The sequence below is a fragment of the Stegostoma tigrinum genome, chromosome 8 (assembly GCF_030684315.1).
Source record: "Stegostoma tigrinum isolate sSteTig4 chromosome 8, sSteTig4.hap1, whole genome shotgun sequence".
Classification (NCBI taxonomy): Eukaryota; Metazoa; Chordata; class Chondrichthyes; order Orectolobiformes; family Stegostomatidae; genus Stegostoma; species Stegostoma tigrinum.
The window spans coordinates 48,992,593-49,012,703 of record NC_081361.1 but is presented as its reverse complement, the minus strand read 5'-3'; the positions used below and the strand labels follow the sequence as shown (position 1 = coordinate 49,012,703).

The 20,111-nt window shown below is 42.4% G+C and overlaps 1 protein-coding gene across 7 annotated transcripts in view; it reads right to left on the bottom strand.

Moving 5' to 3' along the window:
- ror1 (receptor tyrosine kinase-like orphan receptor 1) overlaps positions 1-20,111 on the bottom strand; it is a 280,910-nt gene that overhangs the window by 71,092 nt on the left and 189,707 nt on the right. For 6 of the 7 annotated variants that reach the window (XM_048539649.1, XM_048539650.1, XM_048539653.1 and 3 more), the window contains exon 2: positions 11,827-11,895. In XM_048539649.1, coding sequence (XP_048395606.1) covers positions 11,827-11,895 — 69 coding nt within the window. Of the gene's footprint in view, positions 1-11,826; positions 11,896-11,983; positions 12,059-20,111 lie in introns of those variants that run through there. The other variant, XM_048539652.1, reaches the window with a different exon arrangement.

The following is a 20,111-nucleotide window of genomic DNA, read 5'->3' as shown; positions in this document are numbered from 1 at the left end:
GTCCTCCAGAACCTCTCTAGTGGCTAATGAGAACACAAAGGTCTTGGTCAAGTCCCCAGCAATCTCCTCTCTTGCATCTCTCAACAATCTGGGGTGGACACTATTGGGCCCTGGGGACTTACCCACCTTAATGTTCTTCAAGAATCCCAACACCACTTCTTTCTTGATCTGAAAATGCCCGAGCATATGAGCATGCTCCACACAAATCTCACTGTCCTCCATACCCACCTCCTGGGTGAATACCGATGCCAAACATTCATTTAGGATCTCACCCACATTCTCTGCCTCCAAGCACAAGTTCCATCCTTTATCTTTGAGTGGTCCTACCTTCTCCCTAGTTATCCTCTTGTTTTTAATGTTCCTTTAGAATGCCTTCGGATTCTCTTTAACCCTACTTGACAAGATCAATTCATGGCCCCTTGTTCTCCTAATTCCCTGTTTTAGTACTTTCCCGCATTCTTTACCTTCCTCACAGGCCCCGCAAGATTTTTGGAACCTTCAGCAATTTAGAATATTCAGAAAATCAAAATGAGAGATTCTACCATCTAAGACAGAAATTCTTTATACTGTACAACTGAGTTTAATCAAAATCAATTGGAAATTCTGTTCCCATCATCTCCACAATCACCACCCCCATCCCTGTTATTTTCTGTTGAGAATTAACCCCAGAACAGCCATTCTTTGTTTTATTACTCAAAGAAATCCTTTACATTTTCCATGGTAGCTTTATACAGAACATAAACTAAGCAGAGAAATTAGTTTATGTTGGCAGGCTATCATCTTAGCCTCCTCACTTCAGACTTATCTGACTCAGCAGGGACTCTATGCTTTCACAGTTACATAATTAAAAAAAATACTTTACAGACCTTAGACATCCTAGGAAATTCGACTTCTTTCTGTCAAACTTTTATCTCCAGCTATTTCCTTTCATGAAGAGAGTCTCATTCTCAGACACAGATCCACACGGCACCCTTACATACCACACCCAATCTGCTGTTGTTTCTGTCTGTATCTGGACACAGAATTCCAGCAGATTATTGGACTGTAGTGGGCATCATGGAGAAACAAAGAAATTGTATTTATTTGGTGCTTTCCACAACTTCAATGCATTCCAAACAGCTATAAAAGCCAAAAACACACTGCGGCAGCACAGAAAAAGACAGCAGCCAATTTTGTGCGCAGTGGTCATGTGCCACAGCTGAATTTTCCATTTCTGGAGGAGGTAGACCAGGGGTCACAATCTCTCATCCCTGGCCAGCCTGCCTGTCTGCCATCACTTTCCTGTTTCCTCCTCCTCACAAGGAGTGGGCCAGAGCTTCAGCAGGTTTGATCCAAACCACTCCCTTCAGCCAACCTTTGGAGATGACCATTGCCGGTGCTCCACAATGGACAGATTCGATTTGGAATTATCGGTCTGACAGCTGAAGTTGGCATTGATGTCACCTTCAGTCTTGAGGTAGTCTCCCTCTTTTAGCTTCAGACAGAGTGGCTGCTGAACTCTCAGAAGTGCAGAGTCTCTTATTGGCCTGCCAGTCTTGGGAGACTGCCCACTGCCCTTCAGTCTATAGTGAACATATTCCCGAGATGTTAAATATCCTGTGCAATGAAAATTGTTTTGGGCCTCAGGTGTCAATTCAGTGCGGAACCAGGACTTAGAAATAGTCCACTGCAAGGTCCCAAACCCAGAACTAAAATTTAGACCTCTATCTTGTCCACAAACTTAATGCACAAGAGAGGTTGCAAAGGAGATTAAAAGGATGTTGCCATGACTGGAACATTGCTCTTATGAGGAAAGACTGGATGGGCTAGGGTTGTCTTCCATGGAAGAGAGGGTGACTGAGAGGATGTTTTCATTGACGTGTGCAAGGTTGTGAGGGGGCTGCATCGAGTGCATGTGCAGCAGTGTGACATGTACTGGTCACCTTACTGAAGGCAGGATATAGATATGTTGAAGGTAGTTCAGAGAAGGTTGACTAGACTAACTGTTGGAAAGTACAGCTAGTCTTATGAAGAAGGCTTGTAATTTGTGGTGTTTAGAGGAGTAAGAGGTGACTTGATTGAAATATATCAAATCCTAATGGGTCATCACAGGGTGGAGAGGATGTTTCCTCTAATGGCAGGATCTAGAACTAGGTTTAAAAAAAATCAGGGATCATCTATTTGCAACTAAGATTAGGGCTGAGCCTTATCACTGAATCACAGAATTGTTAAAGTGCAAGAAGAGGCCATTTGGCCCGTGATAACAAAGTGTGGAGCTGGATGAATGCAGCAGGCCAAGCAGCATCTTAGGAGCACAAAAGCTGACGTTTTGGGCCTAGACCCTTATGTCTTCAATGATTTTTCAATTGAACATCATTAAATATGGCCAATCTCCCGAGGTTTCCCCATCCTCTTGTACATTATTTCTTTCTGAATAATTGTCCAAAATCCTCTTGAATGCCCTTAAGTGAACCTGCTTCCACTTCATTTCCCACCAGTGCATTGCTTATTTGAACTACTCGCTCAGAGAAAAGGATTTTTCCTCCTATCACTCTTGCTTCTTCTGCAAATCACATTAAATCTAGGCCCTCTTGTTCTTGTTCATTTATGGGTGGGAACAGTTTCTCCTCATCTATGCTAGTCAGTATGTTCATGATTTTGAAAACCTCTGTGAGATCACCTCTTAGCCTTCTTCAATTCACCTTCACTGAAAATTTCCATCCCTACAGCCTTTCTTGTAAATCATCTCTGTACTCTCTCCAGTGTATCCACATGCCTCCTTTAATATGGCACCCAGACTGTACACCATATTCCACGTGAGCTCTAACAAGTGTCTACTTCACCTCCTTGCTCATATACTCCACGCACCCATTAATAAAGCAGAAGGCACTGAATACTCTACTTGCTGTTGTCTCGACCTGTCCTGCAACTTTCAATGATCTGTCTACACATACACCCACACACTCCTGCTCTGCACCTCCCTTTAGAACTGTATTTCCTATTATGTATTGGCTTTCAATGTTATTTCCACCAAAATGCATCACCTCATACTTTACTGCTTTGAAATTCCCCTCCCATCTATTTGCCCAATTCACCAAACTGTCTTTCTGGAGTTCCACACTTTCCTCCTCACACTATACAATCTTTTCCAGGTTTTGGGTCATCTGCAAACTCTGAAATTGCCCGGGTTTATGAATACATATCAGGAAGGCCTAGGGTCCCAATACCAAACCTTGGAAACTCCAATGCCAACATTCCTCCAGCATGAAAATAACCACTGATCATTACTGTTTCCTACTACTATGCCAATTTTGTATTCACTTTGCTGCTGACCCTTTTATTTCAAGGCTTATAACTTTTCTCACAAAGCTAAAGCAAAGAACTCTGGATGCTGGAGATCTGAAACAAAACAGAAAGTGCTGGAGAAACTCAGCAGCTCAGGCAGCATCTGTGGGGAGGGGAACAGAGTTAACGCTTTGAGTCCAGCGATCTCTTGTCAGACCTGCTGAATTTCCCCAGCACTTTGGGGCAAGTCATAAAAGCAAAAGCCTATAGTGTGGCACTGTATTAAACACCTTCTGGAAGTCTACGTACAGTGCATCAACAGTGTTACGTGTTACCTCCTCAAAAGAAAACTCCAGCCAAGTGCCAGTTGCTGCACACAATGTTTGGAGGATTAATCACTGCGAGGCCTAGTGAGTTTTATCACCATATCTCAGCAAACTTACTTCATTAATTGTCTACCCCACTGCATGGAATCCCTCCTGTGTGATCCTAGCCCCACCCAGCCAAACATGATTCCTAGAACAACTCGTCACTCAGCTGGAATCTCTCTGATATGGTCAACACCTTCATGAAGGAATCGAAAGGAAAAAGACTGGCAGGTAGAGGCAATATTTTCCACTAACAATTTAAAATAGAATATTCAGGGCCCAATTTCTCACGAGCGCTCTCATGTATCAATGACAATCAGTCAGTCACTTTTGTACTGTATGCTGTTAGTGAGTGGGAGATTCACCAATACCAGTCTGTAAAGTTCCCTAAGGTAATACAGAGCCCATCAAATGTTACGCTTACACTGTGTACAAGTATCCTTAATTACGCAGTGTAGTATGGGTATTAAATGCTGATTGTTTGAAGAAGGAAAGTCTGGTGAAGAAGTATTTGAGGGATTGTTCACTGATTTGAAGCTGTTCATTGCAGGAAGAACGATTAATACTGGCTGTGTAGTGTTGCATATTCAGTTGGTGCAGTATTTCCCATGATTAGGTGATTCTGGATCAGCTCCCAGACAAGTCTAAAATTCCAGCCCCCTATGAAGTGAACAGAGCAACTTTGTGCTATAGCCAATTCATCCCTGTAACATGTCACAGGAATGCTTGTGGGAATAACAAAAAAAACCTGATGGAGCCGGTCTCCAAGCCTGCAAAATCAATGTTATTTTAACAAAGAGTGTAGGGGTTTGCTTTTGATAAGTGAAACTTAGAAAATTAATCCTGAGATGTAGTTTTACTATCTCTCACTGGGGACTTCTTATAGCAACTCAACGAGCTAGTATCACTTGTAGCTTGCTAAGGATGGCCCAGAATGTGTTGTTTTTTTAAAATATAAAAGTCATCTGAAAAGTCAAGCAACTGATTGAAATAGTGACTCCATCATCATTTTCCTTTGATTTGTAGGGGTGCAATAATTTGCAGTCAGTCTATCATAAATTATTACATTTGAACAACAATGTAGATCATTTTGAAAATGATCTTTTGGCTGAACCATCTTTCAAGTAAAAATCAGCTCACTCCTGATACCTTTGCCATCTGATCTCTCAAGTTCTAAGTAAAAAAAGAAACAGTTTGAAACATTGCAAATTTCTGCTCAAGTGAAAGAACTCACCATTTCCTTTTCTACTGTGGCAGACTTTCAGTTTTTACAGTGTTAGGAGGATTTTAAATAATAGATCAGAAAGAAAAAAGTTCTGGTTTTTGTATTAAGAAAACAAATATTTTCCACCAATAGGTTTTCCTCACTCCTTTATTTTTTCTCTTTCTCAGGGAGACAGATCTGATTTCTGATCATTTCTTTCCATGTTCTCCATAACATTTAAGGTCACATTTAAGCCAGTTACTGCTGATTTACACAAATAAAACAATAGAAGCATTTTAATTGCCCTAAAGCACATTCCCTGACGTAGCTCATCATTATCATTTTAGGTCAACAATAAATAGATAACATCACTGAACAGGCTGCTATTTGTCCACTGAAGCCTCAACAGACAATGTGCACTGCCAGCATGGGCCTGCATCACGTCAATTATTGCTGCTGTGCATGGGATGGTTCATGCAAATATTTTGGCATTCTCTCAGAATAAGGGGAGCACCAATAATACAGCAACACAGCCCACTAAAATAAAACAAAGCACTGGGAATGCCAGTGGTCTGAAATAAAAACAAAATATTGGAGAATATCAACAGGTCTAGCATCATCTACGGAGAGAAAACTTCTCCATAGATACTACTAGGCCTGCAGATTTTCTCTTGCACTTTGTTTTCGTTTTAGTACAGAACCATTGTGTGCAGCTGAGAATTCTTAGCTGAACAGCTATGAAATATTGCAATTAATCTCACTCATGTGGTCTGCTAGAGTCAAAAGCAGACAGGACCCCACAACCCAAGTATTCTCCAATAGATATTCTGAGAGTGTGAATACCAGATAAGGAAAGCCATGAGATTGGGCCTTGTCCTGCTGTAAAGACTATCCATACAGAACAGACTCTTGACTGCAGTAAAGAAGGGACCTGGCATCTGCCAAATTGCTCGAACAAGGGATAGGAGAAAATGAATGGGAAAAAGACATAGATGGAAGCTAGTAAATGTATAAGAAGTGGATTATCAGTCACATTTTTGCCAAGTGAAATCTTGCACAATGTTATGTGATGTCCTTGCCAGTAAATATGATCAGATAATGAATGACTGATCAACTTTGGCGGGTTGTATGATACTGTATAAATACTAGGAATGCCATTACACATTCATTACCTTTCTCCCACAGAATGGGGTTTGATCAGGTGTGTTGCTAAGCGCAGTCAACATGTTTAGTGTGACACAACCAGCTCACTGGAAGCTGGTAGAGAGCAACTATATTTTTTTTAAAAATCGAAAGTGGGAAAGTAGATTGCACTTCTTTCTTTCAAATCTGCTAATTATGCCTGAAAAGATAATGGCTGAACACAGTAATCATGCAGTGGTTTGTGTCCCCTTTATTGATTTCTGTGCAGGGGATAGTTAAATCATTACTTTACTAACAAAATACTTCTTTCAAAATCTATAGGACAATGCATCAAAAGCCTCGTCAAATTTTTTTTACTGAATATCAACACCAGCTCACCTGAACCCTTGCATGCCATCAACCATACATATGTAGCTTCCGATTCCCCATCATACTGAAAGATCTGCAATATATTAAAATATACAGAACTACAGTAGGGAACGAGTTGATAACATGTAACTATTATTTTAAAAAGTGTGCTTTTTGTATCAATCACACTCAGCTTGTGCCAGATGCAGGACAGAAGATTGTTTGACCAACAGAAAGCAAAAAAAGAGGCACCAATGTTTTTTTCCCCAAGATGTAACGAGTGCAGCGCTGGGATCTCAACTGATAATGATTTGGACAAATTATTTGGATGAAGGATGGGAAGTTTTATTGTTAAGTTTGTAGATTAAAAAGTGGGCAAGAATGTGGGAAAATGTAAAATTGCCCATTCCAGCATGAACAACAAAAAAGAAGCATAATATTTAATGGTGAGAGATTGCAAAGCTCTGAGATGAGAGGGATCTGGCTGTACATGTGCACATTCTACAAAAGGTTAGCATGCAGCTCCAACAAGTAATGAGCACTGCTAATAGAATGTTATCCATTATCATTAGACAAGAGACAATAGGTGCAGGAGTAGGCCATTCAGCCCTTCGAGCCAGCGCCACCATTCATTATGATCATGGCTGATCATCCACAATCAGTATCCTGTTCCTGCCTTATCCCCATAACCCTTGATTCCACTATCTGAAAGAGCTCTATCTATCTCTTTCTTGAAACTATCCAGAGAGTTGGCCTCCACTGCCTTCTGGGCAGAGCATTCCAAATGTCCACCACTCTCTGGGTGAAGAAGTTTTTCCTCAACTCTGTTCTAAATGGCCTACCCCTTATTTTCAAACTGTGTCCTCTGGTTCTGGACTCACCCATCAGCGGAAACATGCTTCCTGCCTCCAGAGTGTCCAATCCCTTAATCATAAAGGGAATTGAATATAAAAAGTAGGAAGGTTATGTTTCAGTTATATAGGACACTGGTGACACCACACCTGGAATAATGTGCACAGCATTAATTACCTAAGGGAGGGTGTAAATGCATTGGAAGAACAGAATAATATTTGGATGAGTGGGGTGTATTATGAGGAAATGTCGCACAGGTTAGAATTGTAGCAGAAGGGAGTAAGAAGTGACTTGATAGAGACATACAAGTTCCTGAGGGGGTCTTCACAGGTAGATACGGATAGATGTTTCCAGTTATAGAGATATACAGCATCGAAAGAGACACTTCCAATTCATCCATGCTGACCAGGTATCCTAAATTTAATCTAGTCCCATTTGGCAACATTTGGCCCATATTCCTCTAAACCCTTGCTTTTCATGAGTCCATCCAGATGCCTTTTAATTGTAATTGTACCAGCCTCCACCACTTCCTCTGGCAACTCAGTCCATACACACAACACACTCTGCGTGAAAAGGTTATCCCTTAGGTCCCTTTTAAACTTTCACCTTAAACCTTTGCCCTCTAGTTTTGGACTCCCCAACCCAGGGAAAAGATCTTGTCTGTTTACCCTCCACGGCCCTCATGATTTCAATAAACCTCTGTAAAGGTCATCCCTCAGCCTCCGATGCTCCAGGGAAAATAGGCCCAGCCTATTCAGTCTCTCCCTACAGCTAGTTCTAGGAAAGTTTAGGAATAGAAGTCAATGTATAGAGTTCAGGTGATTATTTTTCTTTTACAGGGTCCTCAGTCTTTGGAACTATATTCCTGAAAATACAGTAAGAATAGAGTTTTTGAATAATTTTAGGGTAGAGCTGAAAACAATCAGATCAAACATGATTTTGTTACTTGGTGACTGGCATGTCCTGCTCCTTGACTGGCATGTTTGGTAAACTATATAAAGTACATACATTATTATAAATTATATACGAAGACTCTGGTTCTCATGATCTCCCACAGTTGACCTAGAAGATCACGTTTTGTCTTTAATGCCCGTGTGTGGTGACATGAAAAATTAACTAATGAATGTTGGGTTGTCAAGTTAGGAACAGCAAGTGGAAAAGCAGAATTGTGGAAGGGCCTGTTGCCATGCTGTATCACGCTACGACAATGACTCTATGACTGTGAAGACATCAGCCATGGTCAAATCAAATCGTGCAGCAGGCTCGAGGGGATGAATTGCCCACTCCTGCTCCCAGCTCCTAAGTTATTACATATGTAGTCCCTTTGTAGTGCACAATTTGAGTATTATAAAAAAAGACACTTTGTCATAACTTTTTGTCTTTCATCAGGACCATTTGCAAGAATATCAATTTAAGAACAAAACCAATAGTGATACTGTATAAAAGAAGAGTGCTGATTGATTGACAAATGGACTCTGTTTAGTAGAGATAACAGACATATCTGAGCCTAATATTTCTTAATACTGTTGTGCATCAATTTGCGATGAGATTTTTATGAGCTAAGGAATGCAAAAATAAACTGAGCTCCAACAGATTTAAGCCTAACCTGTTCAACCTTTTCTTGTAAGGCAACTTTTCCATTCTAGATACTAGTCAGGCAAACCTTCTCTGAACTGTTTGCATCCTTCGGAAAAGAGACCAATGTTGCACAAAGTACACCAGATGTGGTCTCAATAGTGGTCTGTGTAGCTGAACTACAACTTTGGTTCCATTAAATTGAATTCCCCTCGCATTAAATGGTAACATTCTATTAGCTTTCCTCATGACTTGCTACACCTGCAGTCTAGGCTGAGAGATTCAAGCATAAGGATACTTGGATCCTTCTATATTTTAGAGATCTGTAAACTGTCTGTGTTCACATAATATGCTTATTCTTTTAATTTTCATGCTAAAATTGACTACTTCACATTTTCCCAAATTATAATCCACTTGTTTGATCTTTTACTATTCACTTAGCCTATCTATATATTTTTGTAGCCTCATTATTTACTCTTCACGACTTATTCCTATTCTTCTGTCAGCAAACTTGAAAACCATACTTTCCCCTCATCCAAGTTATTCATTCTTTATTTTATCCTTTTATTCCTGATGCACTACTAGCTTTAACTGTTGATTTGTTCTTAGATTCATACACTCTATTCCTTCCTGTCACCATCATTTTAAAATCAAATATTCAATGCGTCATGTTGCATTATCCATTGGTTTAACATATAAAGAGTTATGGCAACTCAGGAGACAGAAATGAGTTTGTGATTATAGCATCGCAAACTGACTTTGCTAGATTTCACTATAAACATAGCTGGAGGAATCGAAAATGGAAAATAATGACACAGGAAGTGCATACAGATGTATGACATTGATATATGTATATATCATAAATGTAGCTGTGGTATGTAAAGGGGATAAACTGAATTATTTATCTAACCCCAGGGGTAAGTAAAACACTTTGGAGGGGAACTCCCATGGGGTTTTCTAGGTCTTCTTTCTCAATCCCTGGAGAAACAATATAAACAGAAGTTGTTGGTCATTTATGTGGTTTTCACCACTTCTACACTAGAGAATCCCTGTGGAAGCTCCAGGAAGTTTTATTTTACAGAAACTAATCAAAAAACAGTTACTGCCTCTCTGAGGAGAATCCTCACAAATTTCCTTCCAAATACTTGCAAAATTCCTTCCAAATCCAAGAGAGTTACAATGTGCATCAGCCATCAACATCATCATTCCAGCAATGACACTTCCTTCCTCCGTTACAGCAATGCTATGAGCTGCTGGTAAATGTATCATTCTCTCTATAATTTCATGTTGCCTGTCCCGAGACTGATGACACACTTTTGACCAGAATTCCATCAGTGCTGGTTTACTTTTGTGAAGATGTGCAGTTGGTCATTTTTCTGTGGAAGGCATTAAAGACAAGTCTGCGTTCTGCACATGTATATTTTCCAGCACAGCCTCATGCGATGACATCAGACTCAGAATTGGTACGGCACAAGAAAAGGCCGTACAGATGATCGTGTATGTACTGGGTCTTCAAATGAGCATCGTTATTTGATGTTAACCTCCTGCTTTTACCCCATATCTTGCACATCTAAATAACTATCCAGCACCCTCTCAAATGCCTGCATTGAACCTGGGTCCCAGGTGAGGGTCAGAGATGAGCATCCTAGTGGGTTTTCCCCTTCCTCTTGTAGCTTCAATGGAAGTTGTAATAAACTTTCCTTTCTAAGATCAGCCAACTTATTACAGGCTTACTGAACCTGAAACCTTCCCACTTCAAGCAGTCAATATCACAGCAGAAGCTGCACTTACAAACTGAGCTCCAGACACCACTTTTAACATTATCTTTATATTGGACAGCACTGCTCTTAAGGATTTTCCAATGCATTCTGGCATTAGTCTTCTGTATGTATGAAAAGACAATAAGTTTTCTTTTATGGCGTTGTTTTTTTTAAACAGCTTTTGTTCACTGTTCAGGGACATCGTGGCTATTACTTCACAACACAGCTTCAAATCAGTAATTTAGGGCAGGATTCTATTTCACTCTTGCAAATTCATCAGCTAAGTACCTGCATCATTCATATTTGTGACACAGAGCTTCAAAACATCTAGTACAGAAGCAGACAACTCAACCTAAAAAGGTCCAACCCCATATTTATGCTCCACAGAAGCATTTGTTGACCTGACATGTTGATGTAGAGTCTCTTTCAATGCAGATATTCTAATTTTCTCGACAATTTCATATGACAGCAAGTTCTACATCCTACCCATTCTCAGAGTGAAAAGATTTTTCCCGTATTTTGACACTGGATTCGCTGGTGACTGTTAAAGATTTTTGGATATTAAGGCAACTATAAACATTCTTTTGGTTTCCCCCCTGTTGAATCCCTCCATGTAGACATTGATCAGGTTATGGTTCAGTCTTCTCTTTAGGAGAGAAAAACTACTAGTCTGTTAAACCTTACAACTATCATAAGCAGAAAAGCAACAGAAAAAAAATTATGGGTGTTGGTTAGCAATGCAGTTTGAAGACTTTTTAAAGAAAACTGCAGACAATAAAGCCAATAGCTTCAATCAGGAGATGGAAGCAGTTAAGGCTTCCTGTTGTTTTAATGAATAGAAGAGAAAGATAAATGAGAGGCCTAGAGGATTGTACATTACAAGATTTATAGTCTTTCCACATAAAGTTATGTATTTCAGAATCAAGACTGTTTCATTTAAACCCAGACAATTTCACAAGTTTGACAGCTACAGAAAGCTAAACTACTCTGTTCTGACAGCATCAAAGCTCCAGAATTTCAAGGAAACCTTGAAACACACATCCTGTTTGAATTACAGTATCATTTTGGTGTCCCAGCGTCTCCAACCAGGCTCCAACAAAACAAATATTCAGCAAAATCACTTGCAGATGTGGACCATCGCCGAAGAACTTTTCACTCCTTTTTACAGAGTGTCTTCCAGTTTTACTCCTAAAGTTGTAAACAGCGTGAATGCTGTTGTACAGTGTGGAAGATACATATGTGTGAAGGCTTTGAGGGCTGGGGTGAGCACATTCTGTACACTGGAGTTTTACTGTTTGAAATGGTTGCTTGCCTGAGTCACTGGAACTGTTCCATGCTGGCGTGGAAGGCTGCAACTGAGTTTCATCTGGTAAATCCATTCCTGGAGGAAACCGAAAAGAAACACTTAGTAATGTCTGCAATATGAAGTCTGAATAGAGCAATGTACTTACAAAGACATTTACACTCACTCCTACTGTGCTGGTGAATATCAAAAGCTTTTTACTCGTCTTTTTTGTTTAGTGAAGTTGCATTGTTAAGGTAATACAAGGCAGTATTCTCTGCATCTGCAAATCAGCATTAATACATAACCACTGTTACCTACCAGAAGTATACCTTAAACTAATTCAGTCCAATAGCTATACCGCAAACTTCCCCATCAGTCTTCTCTTTCACTTATCAGAATGAGATTACTAATCATCGTCAAACCAAAGATTGTTTTATAGCGTGTCATCATTCACTAGTAAATGGGTTGAGACAGCCTAAGCTGATTTCACACTGGATCTTTATTTATATCCATCATCAAGTAGCAATCTTCAGTTCATCAAGCCCAGCTGGAATTGATCCTAGGTCCCGGAGAGGAAAAGACAATGCTGCTAACTCACTGCATTAACCAATGCTTTACATTTCACTCTTTAAAATAAGGGCCACTCATTTATGTTAGATTTGTCTTCTCGATATTATTAGTCAACGTATTCAGATGTGTTACAACATAGCTCTGGACAGGTAGGACTTGAACCTGGGCCTTCTATCGCAACACATGGGCCTGAAAGATTGGTCTTCTAAGTTAACAGTCAAATAGTTCTTGTTATTTGTTGCTTAAAATGTAGTACAATGAACCGGTGGCCCTGTATTGATAGGCTGTGATATCACAGTGATAGACTACATAAAGATATGATTGGTAGACATTCGACAGTCTTTACATATTCAAACTGGGGATCTACTTTAGCTCCAAATGAGGTGAGAAACTCACTGTTCATTTCCTGCTTTAATCTGGTTGGCTGCAATTTTAATTACAGAGACAGGAACATTTATTTACACAAGCCACTAGGCGGCTCTTTAAAATATACAGATCGGATATTGAAGATGTCATCATGGTCTGATCTGCTGCTTTAAAGTTATAGAGCCAAAGAGATATACAGCATGGAAACAGACCCTTCAGTCCAACTCATCCACCTCAACCAGATATCCTGTATGAACCTAGTCCCATTTGCCGGCATTTGGCCCATATCTCTCCAAACCCTTCCTCTTCATATTCCCATCCAATGCCTTTTAAAGGTTGTAATTGTTAAACCTGAAGGAAGGATCATTTCAGGCTCTCACCAGGAGAAACCTGCCAGGAACACTGCTGAGTGCCCAAGCAGAAACAAACTTGGTAAGTTTGTACCAAAGACAGGAAGTGCTGAAGAAACTCAGCAGGTCACAGATCAGATTTCAGATCTCCAGCATCCACAGTTCTTTGGTAAGTTTGTAATTTGTTTTTCAGTTTTCTTGGAAGCAAGATGATCTGGAGTACTTTAATCAAAGTTAGGTGGAGGGACAGGTAGTACTGAGGATGTGGGGAGGCTACAGAAAGATATGGACAGGTTAGGAGAATGGGCAAAGATATGGCAGATGGAGTACAACATGGGAAAGTGAGAGGTTGTGCACTTTGGTAAGAAGAATAGAGGCATGGACTATTTTCTAAATGGGGAGAAAATTCAGAAGTCTGAGGTGCAAAGAGACTTTGGAGTTCAAGTCTAGGATTCTCTCACTGTAAACTTGCAAGTTGAGTCAATAGTCAGGAAGGTAATGCAATGTTGACATTTATTTTGGAAGGACTTGAATATAAAAACAGGGATGTACTACTGAGGTTTTATAAGGCTCTGGTCAGACCACATTTGGAGTATTGCATGCAGTTTTGGGCCCTATATCTCAGGAAGGATATACTGGCCCTGGAGGGGTTCAGAGGAAGTTCACGAGAATGGTCCCAGGAATGGAAAGCTTAACATATGAGGAAAGTTTGAGGACTCTGGGACTATACTCAGTGGAGTTTAGAAGGATGAGGGAGGATCTAATTGAAACTTTCAGCATACTCAATGGCCTGGGCAAAGTGTATGTTGGGAAGATGCTTCCATTGGTAGGAGTCTAGGATCCTAGGGCACAGCCTCAGAGTAAAGGGAAGACCTTTTAGATAAAGGAGAAACTTCTTCAGCCAGAGAGTGGTGAATCTGTGGAATTCACTGCCACAGAAGGCAGCGGGGGCCAGGCCATTGAGTACATTTAAGACTGAGATAGATAGGTTCTTGATTATCAAGGGGATCAATGGTTATTGGGAGAAAGCAGGAGAATGGGGTTGAGGAACTTATCAGCCATGATCGAATGGCAGAGCAGGCTTCATGGGCCGAACGGCCCCATTTCTGCTCCGATGTCTTGTGGTCTTATTGTCGTGATGATGCTTCTGTCTTGTGGCGTAATTATGCTAAAGGTGCTCTGCAATGCAAATTTTAAAAGTTTTTGTGAATGCTCTCCAAGAGGAAACCAACGATCAGGCAGCCAGTTATCTCCAACTATCTGGTAACTTTGGTCAGGACAATCTGTCATTTTAACTGAAACCCAGCACCTATTTAGGTACCAAGATGATACAATGTGAGGCTGGCCAAGCAGCATCTCAGGAGCACAAAAGCTGACGTTTCGGGCCTAGACCCTTCATCAGAGAGGGGGATGGGGAGAGGGAACTGGAATAAATAGGGAGAGAGGGGGAGGCGGACCGAAGATGGAGAGTAAAGAAGATAGGTGGAGAGAGTGTAGGTGGGGAGGTAGGGAGGGGATAGGTCAGTCCAGGGAAGACGGACAGGTCAAGGAGGTGGGATCAGGTTAGTAGGTAGCTGGGGGTGCGGCTTGGGGTGGGAGGAAGGGATGGGTGAGAGGAAGAACCGGTTAGGGAGGCAGAGACAGGTTGGACTGGTTTTGGGATGCAGTGGGTGGGGGGGAAGAGCTGGGCTGGTTGTGTGGTGCAGTGGGGGGAGGGGACGAACTGGGCTGGTTTAGGGATGCAGTTGGGGAAGGGGAGATTTTGAAACTGGTGAAGTCCACATTGATACCATATGGCTGCAGGGTTCCCAGGCGGAATATGAGTTGCTGTTCCTGCAACCTTCAGGTGGCATCATTGTGGCAGTGCAGGAGGCCCATGATGGACATGTCATCTAGAGAATGGGAGGGGGAGTGGAAATGGTTTGCGACTGGGAGGTGCAGTAGTTTGTTGCGAACTGAGCGGAGGTGTTCTGCAAAGCGGTCCCCAAGCCTCCGCTTGGTTTCCCCAATGTAGAGGAAGCCGCACCGGGTACAGTGGATGCAGTATACCACATTGGCAGATGTGCAGGTGAACCTCTGCTTAATGTGGGATGTCATCTTGGGGCCTGAGATGGGGGTGAGGGAGGAGGTGTGGGGACAAGTGTAGCATTTCCTGCGGTTGCAGGGGAAGGTGCCGGGTGTGGTGGGGTTGGAGGGCAGTGTGGAGCGAACAAGGGAGTCAGGGAGAGAGTGGTCTCTCCGGAAAGCTGACAGGGGAGGGTATGGAAAAATGTCTTGGGTGGCGGGGTCGGATTGTAAATGGCGGAAGTGTCGGAGGATAATGCGTTGTATCCGGAGGCTGGTAGGGTGGTTCTCACACACCACCCTACCTACCAGCCATATGGTATCAATGTGGACTTCACCAGTTTCAAAATCTCCCCTTCCCCTACTGCATCCCTAAACCAGCCCAGTTCGTCCCCTCCCCCCACTGCACCACACAACCAGCCCAGCTCTTCCCTCCCACCCACTGCATCCCAAAACCAGTCCAACCTGTCTCTGCCTCCCTAACCGGTTCTTCCTCTCACCCATCCCTTCCTCCCACCCCAAGCCGCACCCCCAGCTACCTACTAACCTCATCCCACCTCCTTGACCTGTCCGTCTTCCCTGGACTGACCTATCCCCTCCCTACCTCCCCACCTACACTCTCGCCACCTATCTTCTTTACTCTCCATCTTCGGTCCGCCTCCCCCTCTCTCCCTATTTATTCCAGTTCCCTCTCCCCATCCCCCTCTCTGATGAAGGGTCTAGGCCCGAAACGTCAGCTTTTGTGCTCCTGAGATGCTGCTTGGCCTGCTGTGTTCATCCAGCCTCACACTGTATTATCTTGGAATTCTCCAGCATCTGCAGTTCCCATTATCTCTGATACTACCTATTTAGGTACCACCTACTTCACTGTATTCCCACCTGGAAGTTAAAATTTCATTCCCAATCTTAAATGGGCCATCACCAGGACATGCTGCGTTTAACTTTTGACAAAAAAACATGAGATGGAGGTATCTGAAGATCCATTGGCCCAAGTTGCTCTCATGAACCTCTATGGAATGCAGCATGGATCAGAAATGAAAAACAAGTTCTTTGTTGGCTGCTCAGTTGGTAAATGTGTTTGGAAGAAAGCAAAGTGAGTAGAAAATTTTCAAGGGGCGCCATTTACAGAAAATTAAAATCTTCATTGTATACTCAGGTCTCTGGGGATGCCCCTCAGGCTCACACAAGGAAAAACATGAAGATCGTTTCATTCAATGAGTGGAAGAGAGATGGTTCACTTGATAACTTTACATATGAGTAAAATTAAAATACTCCTGACCCATGGTAATTGGGACATGGCCTTTTCTCATTCCTTGCTTTATGTCCTAATATCATAGTCGAGCAAGTCTCCCTGAGCATGTCAATTGTCAAGATGTGTAGATAAACACCTGTGTGATATTATACTCGAACTGAATGAAGGAAAATACTCAATGTTATTGTGATTGCTCTCCTTTACACCAAATCTCAGTTCATAACTCATTTTTAAACACATCATTCCTTCCACGTATCAATGCAGTAAACTAATCAAAAAGACAGAATTGATCTTATTAGTTAAGGTTCTTCTACCCAATGAGACTAATATATACAACAAGTTACAAATTCTCCATTTTGCTTTTTAATTGTCCTGAGATTTGCAGCTTATTGGGTTGCCTGCATAGATACGCACTTAGCTGCAGCTCAAAGCAATACAATAATATGTTTAGAAACCAAATTTCTCCCAAATCACAATTTCTACAACAGTGGTCTCGACAAATCATCCTGAGATTACTTTAACTGTCATTGCCTACTCAGGGCAAGATGATTTATAAGAGCTTTCTTAATTTTATTCTTAAGAAATTATGGTTATGCACCGTTCGATTAGTTGGAAAAAAAAACAAATTGGAAATTAGCTGTTGAAAATAAAAATAAGGGCAAACATCCACATTAGTGGACAGCACTCACGTCCTCATTAAAACATACCGTCTGAAAGGCTCCACAGAAAATTAGTCAGTGTATCAGGCAGATACTCAGTAATGGACATGTGTTCACTTGAAGGAATTGAAATGAAATTTCGTTATGAATTGGTTGAGATTAACTTCAATGAAATCATTTTGTTGTCAGTTGTCATTTGTCAGCAGCTAGCCAATCAGTAAGCAGAAAATCCAGCAGGACTGCAGCTGAGCAGCATCTTTGAAGGAAGTGCTTTTGTCAGCGATAATGGGAACTGCAAATGCTGGAGAATCCAAGATAATAAAGTGTGAAGCTGGATGAACACAGCAGGCCAAGCACCATCTCAGGAGCACAAAAGCCTAAACCCTTCAGAGGATTTTTGTCAGTGCTTTTGTTTTTGTTTTTGTCAGTTTGCTTTTGTCAGTGGTGGATAAGGAGCAGAGAGTTTGTACAGGGACAGACAAGGTGACGTTGAGCATAACATGCAGACTTATGCAGCAGGAGGAATCCTCAGAAACCAGCTAATGTCAGGCAAGAAATCCTCTCATTCTCATAAACAATGGATGCCAAAGGAAATTTTAGCCAGGTAACATGGAAAGAAATATCACATCAGTCTGCAGTGTCACCAGGACCTAGCTGTATTCAAGGATTAAATGATTCATAATATAAGCAAAACTATTAAGGTAAGAACCTTAATTGTCCCTCTCATGCTTTCAGCTAAACCTATTTTCCCTTCTCCAATTCCTATTGTTTTATTCCAGTCACTAAGGAAGAATTCACTGCTCCACCTCTCTCCTTGCATTCACCCTCAAAACCTACAGATGCTCAAATCAGTGCTTCCTCCTTTTGGTTTTGCATGTTGTTTCCTCCTGTCAGCAGGCTGCCTGATTTATTTAAACCTCTTCAACAATGTACATATTTATCCACTTTCACTCTACATTCAGAAGAAGCTGACATTCAGGTGGAATATGCCAGAACAAGAGGAGCACCTGTTTTTTTTTGTTATGAACACAATTCAACAATGATTCTCTTTGAAATCTTCATGTACTGAGTGTGTTCCTGTATCAAGATTGATCTTTGGTCAGATGTAGTTTATTTAAGGAATGGCAACAATGTTAGAGATCACTGCTGATGCAGGAGAGCAAGAAATGTACAGCTGACCTGCTCTGCAATGAGATATTACCAAAGAGCTTTGGCTTCACAAAACTCTTAGACAACCCTCTCCCAGACCATCTTCCGTTGCATTAATAGCATTGCCACTGATCATGCTGAAGATCGTCTCCCAATAAAGTTTCCATATACTGTCCCTGTTGCAATGTTACGCATTGAACATATATGTGAGCTATCTCAGAATGCCATCAAAGCCGTACAGCGCCAGGATAATTGCTCATTCACTCGAGTCAGCTCACTGAGAAATCTACTTGACTTGCAGTTCAGCAGTTGAGAATGGGTCCTGAATGGAGTCGTAAACCAAGTGTGGAGAGGATAATTACTGTCCCAACACAGCTAGACTCTGATTTGTTCTGCAGGATCCAAGGTTTTGTTAGATGGCAGAGTGGTGCAAGATGAAACTGTCAGAAGAACTGTCAGACAGGACAGCAAAGGTCCGCAGATCCCAGATGTCACCTATTCCTAATTCCTCCACTTCCACCGCATCTGCTCCCAGGATGAGGCATTCCACTCCCATACATCCCAGATGTCCACATTCTTCAAAGACTGCAATGTTCCCCCCCCCGCAGTGGTTGAGAATGCCCTTGACCGCGTCTCCTGCATTTTCCGCAACACATCCCTCACGCCCCGGTCCCGCCACAACCGCCCCAAGAGGATCCCCCTCATTCTCACATACCAACTCACCAGCTTCCGGATACAACGCATCATTCTCTGACACTTCCGCCATCTACAATCTGACCCCACCACCCAAGACATTTTTCCATCCCCACCCTTGTCCGCTTTCCAGAGAGACCACTCTCTCCGTGACTCCTTTGTCCGCTCCACACTCCCCTCCAACCCCACCACACCCGGCACCTTCCCCTGCAACCGCAGGAAGTGCTACACTTGCCCCCACGCCTCCTCCCTCACCCCCATCCCAGGCCCCAAGATGACCTTCCATATTAAGCAGATGTTCACCTGCACATCTGCCAATGTGGTATACTGTATCTATTGTACCCGGTGTGGCTTCCTCTACATTGGGGAAACCAAGTGGAGGCTTGGGGACCGCTTTGCAGAACACCTCCGCTCGGTTCGCAACAAACAACTGCACCTCCCAGTCGCGAACCATTTCAACCACCCCTCCCATTCCTCAGACGACCTGTCCATCATGGGCCTCCTGCAGTGCCACAATGATGCCACCCGAAGGCTGCAAGAACAGCAACTCATATTCCGCTTGGGAACCCTGCAGCCCAATGGTATCAATGTGGACTTCACAAGCTTCAAAATCTCCCCTTCCCCCACTGCATCCCAAAACCAGCCCAGTTCTTCCCCTCCCCCCATTACATCACAAAACCAGCCCAGCTCGTCCCCTCTCCCCACTGCATCCCAAAATCCGCCCAGCCTGTATCCGCTTCCCTAACCTGTTCTTCCTCTCACCCATCCCTTCCTCCCACCTCAAGCCACACCTCCATTTTCTACCTAATACCTCATCCCACCTCCTTGACCTGTCCGTCTTCCCTGGACTGACCTATCCCCTCCCTACCTCCTCACCTATACTCTCCTCTCTACCTATCTTCTTTTCTCTCCATCTTCGGTCCGCTCCCCCTGCCGTCTCTCCCTATTTATTCCAGAACCCTCACCCCATCCCCCTCTCTGATGAAGGGTCTAGGCCTGAAACATCAGCTTTTGTGCTCCTGAGATGCTGCTTGGCCTGCTGTGTTCATCCAGCTCCACACTTTGTTATCTATGTGTGATCAAGGGGGCTGGTTATCACACACCCGTTCAATTTGAATAAAGTGGAAGACCCTGTGATTTAGGAAGACCCTGGGGTTATATACAGGAGCCTGCAGGGTAATGTGGCTGCAATCAATGACATCTCAACCT